This window comes from Daktulosphaira vitifoliae, unplaced genomic scaffold (genome assembly GCF_025091365.1).
Source record: "Daktulosphaira vitifoliae isolate Bord-2020 unplaced genomic scaffold, ASM2509136v1 Scaffold_2, whole genome shotgun sequence".
NCBI classification, from domain to species: domain Eukaryota; kingdom Metazoa; phylum Arthropoda; class Insecta; order Hemiptera; family Phylloxeridae; genus Daktulosphaira; species Daktulosphaira vitifoliae.
Window position 1 is genome coordinate 251460 of NW_026099573.1, and position 18047 is coordinate 269506.

Genomic DNA, 18047 nt, shown 5'->3' on the forward strand with positions numbered 1-18047 from the left:
TTGTTTATACAGCACTGTAATGCTCTGCCTCTAGTGTTGGGAGAGCGATTTCCCCATGTTGTATTTTTTGCGTTAAAGTCGCCTCCCGAAACAAATCGATGTCCCAGTGTAGAAAAGTATTCAGAAAAATGATCCATAGTGGTGATGAGACCTGGAGGACAATAAATTGCGGATACGGTAATAGGTATGTTGTTATGAGTCACAATTGAAACGCTACTTGCTTGTATGTGGGGAGAAATGTAAGAAGGTAGAGGGTGATGGGGTATGCTAGATTTAATATAAATTGCCGAACCAGCATGAGCTGTTCCGTCAGGGTGGCACGAATAGTAAGAATTAAAGCCATACATTTTGACGCAGGAAGTAGGAGTAAAGTGCGTTTCAGAAATTAGAGCAATGTCAGTATTTGTTTCGGTTAGGATGAGTTGAAGTTCGTCTAAGTGTTGTCTGAGGCCATTGGCGTTCCAAGAGAAAATGGTTAATGGATGGTTTGCATTTGAGTTAATGATCATTTTTGGTTAGGATTTTATTTATTAGAGTCGTGAGTAGATTTATTAAGGGTGTGATAAGGGATTGAAAATGTTCGAGGAAAGATGAAAGTTGGGTGGAAAGTGGAGGTTCGTTAGGCTCACGTTTTTGTGGATTAGATGGACTGGATGACTTAGTTGCGTCTGAATAAGTACGAGAAAAGGTGGTATTACTGAGGAGCTTACCCTTAGTGTTGTTTTGTTGAGTGTGTTGTTCGTTGTTGTCTGGTTGGCTGGAGGTAGCTGGAATGGATGGGTCCTTGGTATTTCTGGATCTTTGTAATTCTTTGTGTACCACGCATCCTCTGTAGTTGGCAGGGTGGTCTCTCCCGCATAGTGCACAGGTGGCCGGGAGATCCTTGGATTTTTCGCACATGTCGGTGAGATGAGCTTGGCCACAGCGGACGCACCTTGGTTGGCGATTACAATAGGTACGTGTATGGCCGTAGTTTTGACATCTGTGGCATTGAGGTAAGTCTCTTCTTGAGTGAGGTTCCTCAATTTTGATTTTTGAATAGCATAATGACGTCAATTTGAAAATTTCTGGGTTGATAGGTGCTGGATTAAGGTCTATGAAAAAAAGTGGGAGTGGAGTGCTGAGTTGATTTTTTTTTTTAATGTTGGTAATATTTCTGACGGAGAAGCCCAAATTTGAGAGTTCCTGAGTGATAAATTCAGTTGAAGTTGTATGATGAAGGTTTTTCAGTACTACTCGATAAGACTTATCCTCCTTTGCTTGGTAAGTATAGTATTCAATAGAATTGTCATTCAATAGTTTAATTATCAAACGGAATGACTGAGGAGAGCTTAATGATAACTTGAGGTTTTTGGTAGTGGTTTTGCATAAAAACTCTTCGTTACCAATTGTTGTTTTAATTTGGGCGCAGAATTTTAAGTAATCTATCGGTGTGGTGATGAAAATCGGAGGTGGTGTAGCTGGTTGAGGGACAATATCGGTATGCATTTGGGAATTATCGTCACCGATTTCATTGGCTTCGCTTAGTACGTCATAACGGTTTGGAGTGGAGAATGTGTATTTACTTTTTTCATTTTTATTACCTTTAGATTTCGGTGACATACCTGGAGATGAAGGGCGTTTACCTGTTTTGATTATCCATTCCGGTTCGGCTGATTCATTGTTATTATTTTTCGTTAGAGTAATATGTAAAGGAGAATCGTTATCGTTAGAACCGTTCTGTGTGTTATTTGTAGTAACGTGTTTGTTGCTTATCGGGTTGTTAGGCATGGTGCCACTATCTTATCTTAGGTTCCAAAGGTCACCGAGCGCGCGGTGCCTGGAGCCGGTCTTTTTGTAGATTATTAAACTAATTGAGAATTGCACTTATATTAGATTAAGACTATAATTTGTAATTTATTAAAGTAATAACTTTACGCGCACAACGCGTGTTCGAATACTGATTATTTACGTAAAAATTCGAGAAAAATCGGTTCTAATATAAGAATGCTGTGGGCACATTATACGAATTATGTTAACACTGGTGTGTACTGTACGACTGCTCGCGAGTAACTTATTATCTTAAAACAAAACAATGTATTATTTTTTTTTTTGTAATAATGCATTCTTAAAGAACTCGGGAAAACTAGTCTTAAACATTAACCGTAATTTAATGTCTAGAAAGAGATACATAATGTTCAAAACTAAGTTAGAAATATTATTACAATAACTGATAAAAGCACTTTTGCTTTTTAGAGTTCAAAACTGTTCATAAATGGTTTATGTTGAAAAAATAACCTTCAATTTTGAATAAACATTAATATTTGAGAAATGTTTTTATTTAATTAAATCATTTAATAATATACAACAACTTTTAAAGTTTTAACTATAATGTGATCTGATTGTTTATAAAAAAAAATGTCTTAATCAATTCAATGAAACTTAAGAAGAAAGAAGATGATTTATTTTTATTTATTAAATATTGTCTTCAACAGCGGTGAATCCAAAAATGTAAATATATTATTTGGCAATTAGATGTATCAATTTTCATATATGAAAATTTGACCTGCAGTTAAAAAAAAAATGATTATATCAAATAAATATAAATTTATTTTGTAGTTAATTCTACTTACCTGTTATATAACTTTAGTACAATTTTATCATCTAAATAAGGTTAAATTATTATTTAATAATTGTTACGACGTAAAAATAAAACATATACTAAAATGTTACATTAAAACACTGTAACTACACGATAATTAAACAACTTAATAATGGATAAAAATATTTAACTATATGGGATAGTAGTACCAACGTAGAATTAGCGTTAAACCCGATGTGGTTATGTTAAAACTTAACATAACATCAATCAACATTAGTAAAAATTATTTTTGTTGGTCATATCACACGATAACATTATCGTATTATAGAATTGTATCGAGTCTTTACACTATGATGAAGAGAGGCTAGAAAATTAACTTATCAGTATTAAAGCTTGCTATACAAATCAATGGACTTTGCTATTACAGTTAAGACCATAGAGTAATACTATGATCAAGACCCGATTTGAATCTATTATTATTATCACTCAATTAGTGTGTCGTAAATTATTATTGCTATCTTACTTGCCATATCTTGGTCATTAACAATTAGTGTATATTACACTATAGAAAAATAGTGACTTCTGTATTGAAAACATTAAAACAACAATAGAAATTTAGTCCAAAATTATTTAACTTTAACAAGCTGTAACAGACGAACGGTTGATCGGAAAAAAAAATTGTAAGAGCAAAGTTGTTTGTATTTTTATGTTCAATCATAATAACAAATTCAAAATAGGGGTTCCCATTTAAGAAAATGCAAATTAATGTTTTTTAACCTTGAAGGGATCAAAAAAATTATGTTTTTACTACATATTATTGTAGAGTTTTTTGAATCAAAAATTATTTTCCTTACCAAAAATCAAAAATTTTCAATAGTTACCGAGAAAATGAGTGTCTTATCCTTAATGAATCACCCTGTATAGTCATTAAATATTATTTAAAAACAAACCATATCATCAGATAAAAAATAAAAAACAGAATTAATTGAATAAAATATGCACACTGTGCAAAAAAAGACTTTGTTTTTACATTGTTGTGAGAAATTGAAATTATTACACGTTATTTTAGTAATTTGAGAAACTTAAAAGTTAAAACTTCTGAAAGTAAAGAATTGTCCAACTTAATTAAATTTATTTAATGTTTAAGCCTAGTTTTTATATTTTAAAGCGTTAATGTCAAGTCATGAACATTTTAATGCTCAGTTATTTTTTAATGATTTTATAAGCTATAATATAAAATATATTTAATATTGATTTCATTAAATGTATTTTTTGTAAAGATTTTTACTTAGCATATTAACATTCTTTTTATATTTGCATGACTTCCTAAAGTGTCAAAAATAAGTATTATTAATATTAATAATTTATAAATTATTGTCAAAGAATTTACAAAAATATGTTATAAATTAAGAATAACAAGATCATTGATCAATAATTTAATGTACACTATTTTTAAATAATATACTACTTATATTAAATTTTAATGTTATTAAGAAACTTAGAAAATAATTCGAAAATATATTTTTTTATTGTGTTACAAAAAAAGGGATTCAATTAGTTCAAAACTTGCGCATATTTTTGTAGATATTATTTAAGTATTTATCAAAAGTTATTACAAAAATTAAAAAAATTAAAATTAATATAGGTAAGATAGCGCGAGTGCTCTAAATGGAACATGTATTCAAACAACACCACTATCTTGAAACGTTTCAATGCGATTACGCATAATATAAGACTTCTTAAATACAAAGATTTAGAAATTTACTCAAAAAAAAAAAAAATTCGTCAAAGATAAATGATAATACAAATGTAACTAACAAAAAACCAAACAAATTACAAAAAAAATATTATTTTAAGAGAAATTAAGTGATAGAATCGCTCTTTATAGATTGATCCATTTATTATATCTCGCTCAGTACTTTTTTTAAAAACATTCGGGTCTAATGAAATTTTAATAGAACACACGTTTTTCAAGTGTGGATGTTTGGTAGCTTAATTGATAGCTTTTAAAGTAGCAACTAGTAAGTATTCGACGAATGGAACCGCACCCGCGCACCATCTTCTTCAACGATGCTAAGTTTTTGACGTCTGAAGATCATGCCGGATACTGCGTCGCCGACACCATCGAAGGTGTCGCGATATTATGCAATGATTATTATTAACTGTGTTCGACTTTTCAGTTTGTTTGTTTTTAAATAACCTGTTGTTGCTTATTAATAAACGGCCCAAAAGTCTTTGCCCTCAAAACCAGTGTTGACTACATTATTGTGACGTAAGTCGTGTCAAATATTTGAATTTCGTATAAAAATTCTGAATGTTTAAAATAATTGAAAAATTTTTGTAAATTGGTTCGTTGAATAAATGATGGTAACTCGGGGAAAGCAACATTTATCTCATCGATTCGAAGATAAAAAAAAAAGTATTATTTTAAAATAAATGGAGTGGCTAGCGTTAAAAACATCACTGTATATAAGTTCTAAATGGATATTTAATAGATTTTCGATTAAAAATGTACCTTTTAAGCATTTCGGGATTTTGTACTTTTTGAATTTTTACTTAATAAAATTAATTAATTTCATAACGAATTTCAGAGAATAAATAACTAAATCCATTATTAATATACTTAACATCACCCGCACCATTGTCGGGCGTTCTAGTTTAACTTAATACACAAATAAAATTTACAAATGTAACTGACTAGGAATTAAAAACTCTCCTAGTTTTAAATTGAAATTCTAATCTCATCGTTATTAGATAGCGCAGATGTGGAAAATGGTAAATACGAGTGACATTTGTTAATCGTGACTCAAGAAGGTATGTATTACTGAATGAGTTAATACGTACTAATGAATATATAAAATAACGAAAGAAATACATATTAATACCAGTGGTTTAAACTGTGGTACAATCGCACCCTCTACTAATTTTTTTTTTTTATAGCTTTTACAGCCCATTGAAAGCCTTCGCTGCTTCCACTATGTTCAGCCATCTCTCTCTATTTTCACTCTCTTCTAGCTCCGTTCATGATACAATCTTCGCCATATCTGATTTTAATGTGTCCATCCATCTTTTCCTGGGTCTTCTACCGTTGATTTCACCTACCAAAACTTGTTTACAGATACCATTATCTCTCCGTAAGTGTCCTGCCCATTCAAGTCGTTTGCTTCTAATAAATGCTTTTATGTTTGGTTTTTGAAATAGCTGGTAAATCTCCTCGTTTGTTCTAACTCGGTATTCTCCATTTTCAGAAATAGGACCATAAATTCGACGGAGTACTTTCCTTTCGAAAATTAACAATTTCTCTTCGTCACTTTTTGTCACCAACCACGTTTCGCAACCATATGCTAGGATTGGACGTAGATAACTTAAGTATAGGCTTTTAGATTTAACTAGTTTTATTAATGTAAAATATCCTTTGTTGGCTGCTGAGATTCTTAATATTATATCATTATAATTTCTAAGGAGTCTAAGGTTCTCCATCGATTGTCTCTGTTGATACTATCATACGCTTGGCTAAAGTCAACAAAACATATGTACATTTCTTTTCCAAATTCATAATATTTTTCTAATATTTGTCTTATTGTAAATATGTGGTAGATTTTCTTTTCTTGAATCCAATTTGGTATTTTCCTATTATGTCTTTGGAGTAATTTTCCAGTCTGTGTCATATTGCAGAAGACAGAATTTTATAACAAGTGTTTAGTAGCGCTACCCCTCCTGTAGATTTTTGTATACATTGGGTCTCCTTTCTTATAGATTAGGCAAATCATTGCCGTTCTCCAATCTTAAGGGATTTATCCATTTTTCCAGATTTTTTTAATTAATATGCAAATTTTTAAAACATTTCTGGAGTCGATATTTTAATTTGTTCAGCATTTATATTGTCTTCACCATGCACCTTGTTATTCTGTAGCATTTTTATAATTTGTTTTATTTCTTCCCTACCGGTTCAGTGATCTCTGGTTGTACTTTATGGTGAAGCGGGTGATCTTCCTCTATAATATCGTTTTGGATTATATTTAGGAGATCCTTAAAGTGAGTCCGAAATTTGTTTACACTATTCGCTTCATCCGTAATTAGGTGGCCACTTACATCTCTCAACATTGAGAGTTAAAATTAATTAAAAGAAAAAAATTAATTGTAAATTCGTAATTCTACATTTTTAAAAAATATTTTTTATTAAAAATGCAAATTATTAAATAGTAAAATAGTTATATATTTGTGGAATATTAAAAGTTGTTTGTTTTAGTTTTTGCTGGTACGCATACTCACACGAGTAGTGTTTGGATGATCCATAGCGTCGTTCGAGCTATAGTATAATATAATGGAGGATTTCGGAATCCCAAATAAACTTGTAGCTTTGACGAAAATGTGCATGAAAGACACACTGTACAGATAAGAGTTGAACAAACAATGTCTGAAGCTTTTGAAGTTAGTACAGGATTAAAACAAGAAGATTCGCTCTCACCTACCTTATTCAATTTAGCCTCGGAGAAAGCCATAAGGGAGTTGCAAATGGAAACTACGGGGATAGCGATAGGCCAACAGTTAATACAAGTACTTGGTTTTGCTGACGATTTAAATATCTTAGAAAACTCCGTAGAAGATACGGAAAAAGCAGTTCAAGTGCTCGAACGAGCAGCCAGTAAATTAGGTTTAAAAATTAATATGGAAAAAACAAAGAAAATGGAACTACTAGGCGAGGAAGACAACACTTCTACGGGATCCCTAGCTTTCAAAAATGTTAATGAATTTCGGTATCTAGGTGCAGTACTGAGTAAAAACAAAGACTGGGCTAGGGAAATATGTGTAAGGATAATAAAAGCAGAAATAGCAACTTTTGCTCCAAATAAATAAGTTATTAAAGTCAAAAGTATTTTCCAAAAAAACTAATGTGAGGCTGTACACAGCAATAATAAGACCCACATTCACATATAGGTGCGAGGTTAGAACTACCACAAACAATACGGAAAGAAAACTGAGAACTTTTAAGAAAAAAATTAGAAGATAATACGTAGACCAGTATATGATAATGAAAAAGGAACATGGAGGAGACAGTATAACAAAAAGTTGCAGGAAGATTATAACATTTATACAAAATGAAAAGGAAATACGTAAGGTGTTTATATTAAAAAAATTATTTTGGTTCGTTCATTTTTAAAAAAGTTATAGAAGTTTTAAGTACCAAAATAACAGTGATTTTTTTACACGAAAATTACATTGTTTGTTCAATTTTGACAGCCATTGACACATAGATAATATGTTGTCGGGACAAATTTTTTTTTTATCTTATAGTACATAATGTAGCTTTAATTTAATATATTTTTTAAAGACCTCATAAAAATAACCTCTTAAAAAAAGTATGTCGGATGAAAGGGCTATATATAATATATTTGAAAAACAAAAATTTGTGTTGATGCATATATTTTTCAAAAAGTTATAGCAATTTTAAGTTGAAAATTTTAACACAAAAATAGCATTTCTTTAACTATGGCAACCGTTTGCACGTAGAAGTTAAGTCATCGGGACAAATTTTTTTTTCAATTTATAGTGCATAATATAAGCTTTAATTTGACATATGTTTAAAGGACGCAGTATTTTCGGAATATTTTCAAAAGTTAAGTTGAAAAAGTTCTACTGTCTATACATGCTTCTTTTTTAATAATAAATTGAACACTTATGAAGGTAAAATAATAGGATATAAAATTACACATTTAAAACTATAGTAAATCTATATAACAACTTTTTTCAATTTGTTAATGAAATGTCATCGTACTTTATTGAATTAAACAAATACAAAGAATCGCTTAATACAGTGAATAAAACACGAGATACATATTCTTTATACTTTAAAAGTAACAGTAATAACATTTTTAATCTCCAATCAGCTTTGATAAATAAGTTAAAATTTATCTAAGCAATATTTAAGTAATAGATTTTAAAATTAAAACCAGATATTGCTAGGTAGGTGTCAAAAATGTACAAAATCGTAATATATAATTTTTTTTTACTAAAATAGTTTATAAATTTATATAAAACCTTGTAACGTAATAAATTATCATGAATATGAGGTCACAGGTAACTGTATTCAAACAGTCCACGTCGTACATCTGTAGGTTCAGTGTTAAATATACACATATGATTATAATCAATTTAATAATTATTAAATTTATACATGTTTCCTACTACCTGTGATCCTTATCCTAAATACCATAATAATGGTCACACTGTCAAGTACCTTCTCCCGTGGGATCAAGTTGGCATAAAATAATCTTTGTCATGTTCAAAAATCATCAGCTCTCATCATCATCACTGTTCTTCATCATCGTCTCATAAAATTTTTGACGTGTCTTTACAAATTCACAATGGAGGAGTAAGTTTTGAATTTTGCTTGGTCATGATTATGGCAACACCTTACTATTATCTGGACTTGGAAAACCATCTACAATATGTAATATGGTGTATTTGATCTTTTTGTATTTCCGCACAGTGTGCATAGCTAAATACATGGTTTTCTTTTTTGGTTAAATGGCCATATTTGCATTTTGTTATTTTATTAGTTAATGACTATATATTAACTAATGAAATTTTACTATAATTTTATATTATAAGTAATGTCAATCCGTCTATTGTATTTTCTTTCATTCTTCTTTATCATTAGCATTCAGTTACTCGGATGATGTCAGGGTGGACAATATGAACATCTCAATGAGTCCTCTACATTTATGTAGAGGATACTCATTGACGTTGGTGACATGTCCATTATACCCTGGCGCATGCGTTAGATCTATCATGTTCATGTTTCTTGTATTTTGTTCTTTTTTTCATATTGTGATTTTGAAATTTGAAATTTAATATACTCCAGCAAGTAATTTTGCTCCAATTAATATAGTTCTATACCTGGTGACTTCTTTTTATCAGGAACACTAATATAATAAAAAAAATGGAACATTAGGTTCAGACTTTATTAGTAATGAATCATTACACTTTGTAAAAAACACAGGCTATTTGAATGCTTGACTGTCTGTAGACAGCTTGTATGTACTATTGTGATAAATCATTATTCATTGTCCTCCCTTTTAATTATAAACATACTGTAAATTTTCTCTTATATACTTGGCCATAACGTAATTACTATTAATTTATTCAATATTTTACTGTAGTGTTTTTGTTCTCTATATTTTCCCTTTTATTTGGAATCTGTGTATTTAATTAATTAATTTGTATTTATGTAAAATTCTCTTTTTAAATACTTTTGTTATGTTATGAGTTTATGTTATGATAAAAAAAAATTGTCTGTAATATTTAATCAAATTTAATAATTGTACTAAATCATAGTGCATTTATAACCTTTCCCCTTAGTATAAGGTACTAAAATCCCTAGTGCTACAGCTTTGCCTCGGCCCAGGGTGGACCCTCTTCGGGGTCCTTGTAAAGTTAAACTATATCAGTTTAGCTTACAGCCTATACGTTTTTCTGGGATTTTGTATATGTTTTTAAATTACAATCATTATATTGATTAATTTTAATCATACATAAATATAAATTATATTAAATAATTAAATTTATTAGTTATACTTTTTTTTGTGATACTGAAAACATTTTTTTATGAATTATATAATATAACTGCTGACATGGTACTATGTTTCCCTTATCCACAAATTCCGTTATCGACCTATATGAAAGTGAATCGAGTTTTGAATCATAAGTGCCCAGTTTCATAGAGAAGGTTTGTTTCTACGACGTCTGGGGTAGGTGGGTTCTAATCCTCTCTTCTACAACTGCGAATACGCGTCTCTCTAGAGTTCTCGATTAAAACACATATATGGAATCTGCGTAAGTGTATAGTTCGTTCTTGGCTACAATTCTATATCAAATCTACACAGTTTTTATATTCCATTCCTAATCGCTGCGCAAAATTAACGAAAAAGAGTCAAGTCATTTTGCTGTGTGTTCGGAAGTATGTCCAGCTATAAAAATATCGGATTATTACAGAATAAAAACTTTTTAATTATTGAACTCAAGGACGTGTTAGATGCCAAAGTAGTGGAATATAACGATGATTTTACATTTGATTTTATTTCGGACTTATTAGGTTGTACATAAGAAACGCCTCTAATGTTTTCAAGTAATTTGCATCGATGATCAACGAAGTCTAATAACTAGCTAAATGTAAGTAGTGGTATGGATGGCGAGTTTTTCCATATTGTCAACAACGGGAGAGTTAATAGCATCATATTCATGAAAGCAATAAATTTCAATTAGCATATCTATGATATCGGGATGTTGGTTCCTAAACTGGGTTACCAACGTATTCATGTCTTCAATCCGAACTACTATTTTAGTCGGATCAGCGTGCTAGTTATTAACAGTGTCATGTATATCAGATATGGATTTAAAAAAAAAAAAACACGTCATAGTAAAATTAATATCTTCTCAGCTTCTCATCGAAACTAAAAATTCAAGATTGAAAATTTCCAATTACATATTGTGACTTATGGTCTATTGATGTTATTTTATAATAAAATTTGTCTGTTATTCTAAAATTAGATAATAAATATTTTTTCAAAGAATGATACTTTTCATCAAAAAAATCAGCATTTTTCATGTTATAACTTTATATTTAATTTTTTTTTTTAATTATTTACGTCTAATTTAAGTCTTACGGCGTAAAGTAAAGTTTTAATTGTAAAACGGTAGTTTGGTAGATTTATTTATTTATGCAAATGTATTTGCAAAATTAATATTATAATTTCAATTATTGTATAGTATTATAATTTTTTGTATGTATCACTAGAAAAGTCTCTATTCCTTCTAATCGAATGATGTCAATCAATATTGCAGAAAAAGCCAAATAATTATTAATTAGAAAATATATCTCAAAAATTGCCATCTTTTAAATGACTAATTTTGAACTTTTTATTGTAAAGCTTTAATAGAGAATTGATACTTTAGTGTATTTATTTATTTANAAAGCTTTAAAAGAGAATTAATACTTTAGTGTATTTATTTATTTAGACAAATGTGTTTGCTAAATTAATATTAGTTATGCCATATTCTAAATTTATTGACATAAATACGAATGCTTGAAATCATATATACAAAAAGTGTAATTTTCTAAGCATATAGCTTATTTATGAATTATCTTATTACAATGAGTGTACATAAAATATTTTATATTTTTGTTCTTTGGTTTAATATTTCTACAGCTATAGAATATACAGAGTTAAACTGTAATTTCTCCAGGTATGTTTTGAATTATTTTAAACATAATGAAAAATACTTGCTAAAATTAGAAGAGGACAAATCAAATATTTTGATTGGTGATTTACAAATATATGGACGAGCAATACAATCTCATGGTGAAATTGTAATTGCAATGTTAGAAGCTTTAAGATCAGATTGGTTAAATTATCCATCATCTTTAATGGAGGTAAATTTATACTTGAATAACGTTTCAGGATCTGTAGAAATGAGTTTTAAAAATAAAAGTGGTAAATTTGATGATTCGAATAGAATATTAAATTTACTAGAAGGATTTTTGATGATACATAAAGCTATAGTAAAACGCTTGGAATATTTTATCCTCAGCACATGTTCTGGTATATCTTTTGAGGAAGTATTTACGAATTGCCCGGATTTCAATAAGGAAAAAGATTATAGAATTAAATTTCTCCCTGATATAGTAGAAAAACTAAAAAACAGGTTTTCTATTACTGACTTGCAACTCAAAGATTACAGATTAAAATTAAAACACAGTGAAGTATTTAGAATATTGAAATTAGCAATGACAAATGATTCTCGATGGGATTTCCATCCCAAAAAATTGTTATACTACGATTTAATGATGGGGCAGCAAAAATTTGGTGAACGAAATCTCTTGTCTAGTGCACAATATAGAAAAATACCAGAAGTAAAAGATTGTCACGTCGTTAATGTTATAGACTATTTTAAATTTTCACCACTTACATATAAGTGCCCCGATGATTCATATGTAACACTTTTTGACGTGTTTCGTTACATGAAATACAATTTTAATACAAAACAATTACAAGGATATCAAGAGCTAGTGCTAGCTTCAACTATTCGGCCTATTTTATTAGTTGTCCGTATGTATATTTCATTTTTAAAAACATTTGATGATTTTTGCAAATCTTCGTGGTATGATAAAAGTAAAAATAATCTAGATCAAATCCGTATTAGCCTCACAGAAATTGGTACAGCAATAATTAAACAAATTGAATATTTCAATAAACAATTTATAATTCAAAAACTACCGAAAACTTATTTAAATAATATTTGTAATGATATTCGTAATATTGTTGGTAAAGATATATCTCAGTCTTATCGTACATTGAACTGCATAAAGTTATCTACGAAGAACTTTTTTTCTAATAATAAACTAAATAGTTATTGTGGTATAAGAATGGATTATAAAACTACTCATTTTAATAATATTGTTCAACTCTATAACATGTTTTCCCAACGTGTTAGTGAAATGTCAACATACCTAATCGAACTGGACAAATACAAAGAGTCTCTTCATGTAGTGAATAAAACACGAAACATATCTTCCTTTTATTTTTCAAGGAGCAGTTATGAAATTTTCAAACCCTATTTAACTATGATAAGTAAGTTAAAATTTTTTTAAATATTATTTGGATAATAGCTTTTAAAGTTAAAACCAGATATTTCTAGGTAGTTATGATTAAAATTACATTGCCAAAAATACAAAAATTGTTATATATTTTTATTTTTAACTAAAAAAATTAATGACTATANTAATATATTTTTATTTTTAACTATAAAAATTAATGACTATATAAAAAGCTATAATTCTGTCAAACATTTCTTATATATTTTTAAATTATAATTATTATATTGATTAATTTTTATTATACATAAACATAAAAAATATAAATCTACATTAACGTGAATAAGATACTATTTCTTATTCACAATTTACGTTATTATTTTGAATATGTATCGGGTTGTGAATCATAAATTAACGGTGCTCTAATAGTAAGGTATATCTACGACGACTCGGGTCGCGAATTCTAATCCCTTAATGTACATCTTTTTCTCCAGTACACTTTTTAAGACTAGCCTTGTTAATTATATAGTCGAAATAGAAATGTGCAAAATATGTATTTTAATTTTTATCATAACTATAAATTTATATAAAATCATTTAAAGCCATAAAAATTATTTAAAAATTGCATATTCTAAGCAAAATGATTATCATCATCATATTAATAATTTGTGAGTTAAATATTTTTTATATTAAATTATTTTTAGCTTAAAATTAATATTATAAAGATATTTTTTAATATTAAATACATTATGTTATTTTTGTATATGCAGTCATTTTATAAAAGTTTTGTTGTAATTTTTTCTAAAGCTGCTAACGTTCGCGATATAAAGTTGAAAGTTAAAATATATAACTAAAAACCTAAGTAACATCAGTTTTATATTTTTAAAGATAAATTAATATTTAGTCATTTTGGTTATTAACTATTTAGTACAGNAATCATTTTGGTTATTAACTATTTAATACAGTCTGAAGTCGTCATCACCATAGCCTCTATCTTAATCATTTTGGGCTAAGTCTGCCTAAACTAATCGGAAGCCAAAATGTTGAATAAGTAACAAAATTCCATAGAATCAAAGCGAATGTCTATTAATTATTATTAATTATTATTTTTAGCTTCGTTGCGAAACTGAAAAGTTATTAATTTTACAAAGATGTCTTTATTTATTTATTTATTTTTTATCGAAGAATCGTGCAAATTATTGTCAAATATTATTTTATAGATCGGTTATGCAGCCCGAATATATACAATGAAATATATAACTTGGAGTCTACTGAATCTATTAATGATGAAACATCTAGAATTCATACGGTAAATCAAGATACTGTCGATAACGAAAAACAAACAGATATCCAAAATAATGAAGACTTATCAGAACTTAATATTCCACAGCCAAAATATATGATCGATTACATTTTATTTATACAATATTCATAATATTTCGTAAGTGGTTGTAATTTTGTTGATATTATTTTATTAATCAATTATACATATATATATATATATGTGTGTGCGTGTGTTATTATAAAATTCAATGTTACTTTTAGCTCAAATAAACTAAGTTACCTAAACATTAAGCGTTGTAATTAGAATTTTAAAAAAAACGATAGCATAGTGGAGTCACGGTATAAATATATTTTATAAACCAGGACAGTGAGGATGTGGTATTGTGTGGCAAGTATAGATGATATCTGACAGTGATTATAATTACTATCATAAGAAACACTTTGTAGTAAATAGATGAGGAAGTATTGAATTACGTCGATTTTAGTATAATATAAGCTTTAAACTCTTAAGCAATATAATANAATATAAGCTTTGAACTCTTAAGCAATATAATAATTCCATACAAAAGAGAAATGCATGGTAAGCAAATTAATAATGGTGGGAAATAGAATATAAAAGGGAAACATGAAATGTATAGGGGGGCTGGACGAGACTGGACGCTTTGACGAAGATACGTCGAGTTACGGGTTAGGTCGTTGGTGTGCGAGTAACTTTGTATTTTTGTAAGACTTAATTAATTTTGTGTTAAATTTTTATATTATATTTGATTTTGTGTTTTTACTTCATATAAATAAAATAATTATTTAAAAATCTGTACTTGAGAGTAAATACTTTATATCCATCGTGATATTAAAATTTGTGTGTGTGCGGCAAGAGTCGAGGTTGGACTACTGGTCCTTTAGTCAATCTTAATAATTAGTGTGCGTGCTGGCTAGTTTTTGGGCTTAACCGTCCTTTAGTGGGTATAGTAAAAGGTAGTTGCGCTGTTAGTTGACAAGGAGTCACCCTTCAGTCTGCTACTTTTGAGCTAGACCGTGCTAACGGGTCTAAACTCTACCCCTTTAGTAGTTCACTAATTTGAGGGATTGGTGCTGATCAGTTTATCGGTTTATGGGTCTGGGGCGGAGTCCCAGCTAGGCGTAGAGTAGTATTTTAATAATTAATAAACATCGTGGTTGCCATTTATAAAAACTTAATTTTTAATTTGATACACATGTTTGTACATCATACAATTAGTACATGGATATAATCCTTTCATTTAAATATATGTATTCAAATAACATACGAAAACAGTGATAACAATAACTAAATCTCCTTTTGAAAAATAATAATAAAATATTATATAAAAAATATTTGGTATTTTACATTTAAAGTTCAATAAATTCAACAATTTTTTTTTTATTAATTGTTATTATCTGTATGACACCGTGACAAGACCGCCGCCGAATATGGATGACTGATAATGCTTTCTGTTCCGTTTCCGACGTTAGCTTTGAATAGTTGTTGCGTATATCTTTTCCTATTGTTGGACTTTCGTTTCTTTTCTTTTCCACCTCTCGTTAGAGACGTATACGTATGTATATATATATATATATTTTCGTGTGCCTATTGCGGTATTAAGTTTGCTACATATCGATAAATAAATAAATATATATATTGTGTGGTGCAAAGTGATTTAGTGGATTCGTGCCAACTGGACCTATTGGATTCGCGTTAATATATACAATAGAACTTAATAAGGGCAACATATTATTGTTGTCTTTGACGCGGCCACGGTGTTATCACCCGTTTGACACCCCGCGGTCATGTCAGCTCTTTCTCAGCCTCCGCTCCATTGTAAACCGGACCGTTACACACACACGTTATAGTCGTGGTGTAAAGTCCAATAAATGCCTAGCGTCGAATATCCGCTGCATTAATACGTTAGTCAGTCATCTTCGTGATACCAAAAGCGATCCGTCGTCCGTCTATTTTGAACACCGGCCTATCTTTCGATTTCTCACCTCAAGTCGTCAACTTCTTTTAGTGAAAAGTTATTATAAATTGTTTCTCTGATACCTTTATTATCTTGGTTTCTTGTTTTTTATTTTTATTGGATAAACTTGATAGACATGCGGAAATATTTAAAAAAACCTTCGGGTTAATGCCGTAATGTTAAAAACATTTTTAAAATTGTCTCTCTTTTGACCATTTTAAATTAATAGGATGTACCCACCAACGATGCTTATATTTTTTACTTTTTTCTGAGCTTGGTGGTTTTTATTAAAAGTATACACCAAATAAAACGCTTCTTGCAAAATCAAGTCAAATTTTTTTAAATCATACACTTAAAAAATAACAAATATGATGACTGACAACGAGTCCAATGAAAAAAGTTAGAAACGTACCTGCAATGTTTTACTATATTTTTTTCATGCGTCGCAAACGCATCATTATAATAGCATAATGTGTAAACAAAACAGCGTAAAGTCTTAAACGCGCGTTTTAAAAACGCTCATTCAAAAATCGATTTTTTCAAATGCATGATATCATTTGAAATATTTTTTTACTTTTTGAAAAATGTATGGATCAATACAATTTTTTCATGAGATGTAGTATTTATATACATCTTTCATTGGACATACTGTTTTTTTAAATCGGATCATTTCCCTATATACGAGGGGAGTTTAAATCTAAAAAATGCATGTAGAAAGTAGAACTTTTTCAACTTAACTTTTGGAAGTGTTCCGGAAGGGCTGTCACTTTTATATATATCTTAAATTAAAGCTTATGTAATATACTTTAAATTGAAAAAAAAAAATTTGACCTCTGGACTTGTCTTCATGGTGAAAATGGCTATCGAATGCTATTTTTGTGTGAAATTTCTCGATTTTATATTTTACATTTTTTACTTAAAAGTGCTATAACTTTTTAAAAAGTGTATGGATCAACACAATTTTTTTATGAGAAATAATATTTTTTAATAAACCCTTTTTCATTGGACATACTTTATCTTAATCGAGATATTAATAAGGAACCAGCAGATCATGTAGCTTTTGGAATAAAACACCAATTTTTTTTAAATTAAACACTATCTAAAGATTTGCAACGAAGCGTTTATTTTTGATAGTGATTTTAATCACTGTCAGATATCATTATACTTGATCCAACTATACCACGGCACCACTGTGCCGCGACCCCCCTGTGCTGGATTTTTTATTTTTAACTTTATAATGCTATAACTTTTTGAAAGATGTATGGATCAATATAATTTTTTATGAGAAACAATATTTTATAATAATCTCTTTTATTCATTCAAGATCAATCATTCAGGATATTAATAAGAAAAGAGCAGATCATGTAGTTTTTGGAATAATATACCAATTTTTTAAAATTAAACACTATCTATAGATTTTCATCAAAGCGTTTTTTTTTTTTTAGTGTTTTTAATCACTGTTAGATATCATAATACTAGATCTAACTATGCCACGTCACCACTGTGACGCGATCCCCTGTGCTGGGTTGTTTTAGCTTCGATGCGAAGCTGAGAAGGTATTGGTTTTATTTTATATGTGTTTTTTTTTTTTTTTTTTTTTTTGTGTCTGTTA

At 29.1% G+C, this 18047-nt stretch overlaps 2 protein-coding genes across 4 annotated transcripts in view; both read left to right on the forward strand.

Annotated features, from left to right (window-relative positions):
• Positions 1 to 6994: 6994 nt before the first annotated feature.
• LOC126900059 (uncharacterized) lies at positions 6995 to 7438 on the forward strand. Its single transcript, XM_050675488.1, has one exon. It carries the CDS (start codon positions 6995 to 6997, stop codon positions 7436 to 7438), a length of 444 nt encoding a protein of 147 aa, XP_050531445.1.
• A 4277-nt stretch (positions 7439 to 11715) lies between these two features.
• Positions 11716 to 18047, forward strand: part of LOC126897335 (uncharacterized) — a 12870-nt gene continuing 6538 nt past the window's right edge. Inside the window, exons 1-3 of one of the 3 annotated variants that reach the window (XM_050670868.1) lie at positions 11716 to 13212; positions 14396 to 14616; positions 17760 to 17787. In XM_050670868.1, the coding sequence (XP_050526825.1) occupies positions 11718 to 13212; positions 14396 to 14610 (1710 nt within the window). In that variant the 5' untranslated portion in view covers positions 11716 to 11717 and the 3' untranslated portion in view covers positions 14611 to 14616; positions 17760 to 17787. Of the gene's footprint in view, positions 13213 to 14395; positions 14853 to 17759; positions 17788 to 18047 lie in introns of those variants that run through there. The other 2 variants (XM_050670867.1, XM_050670866.1) reach the window with 2 other exon arrangements.

What these genes read in the sequence shown, in the direction of transcription:
- LOC126900059 (XM_050675488.1), top strand. Translation starts at nt 6,995, where the DNA reads ATGTCTGAAGCTTTTGAAGTTAGTACAGGATTAAAACAAGAAGATTCG.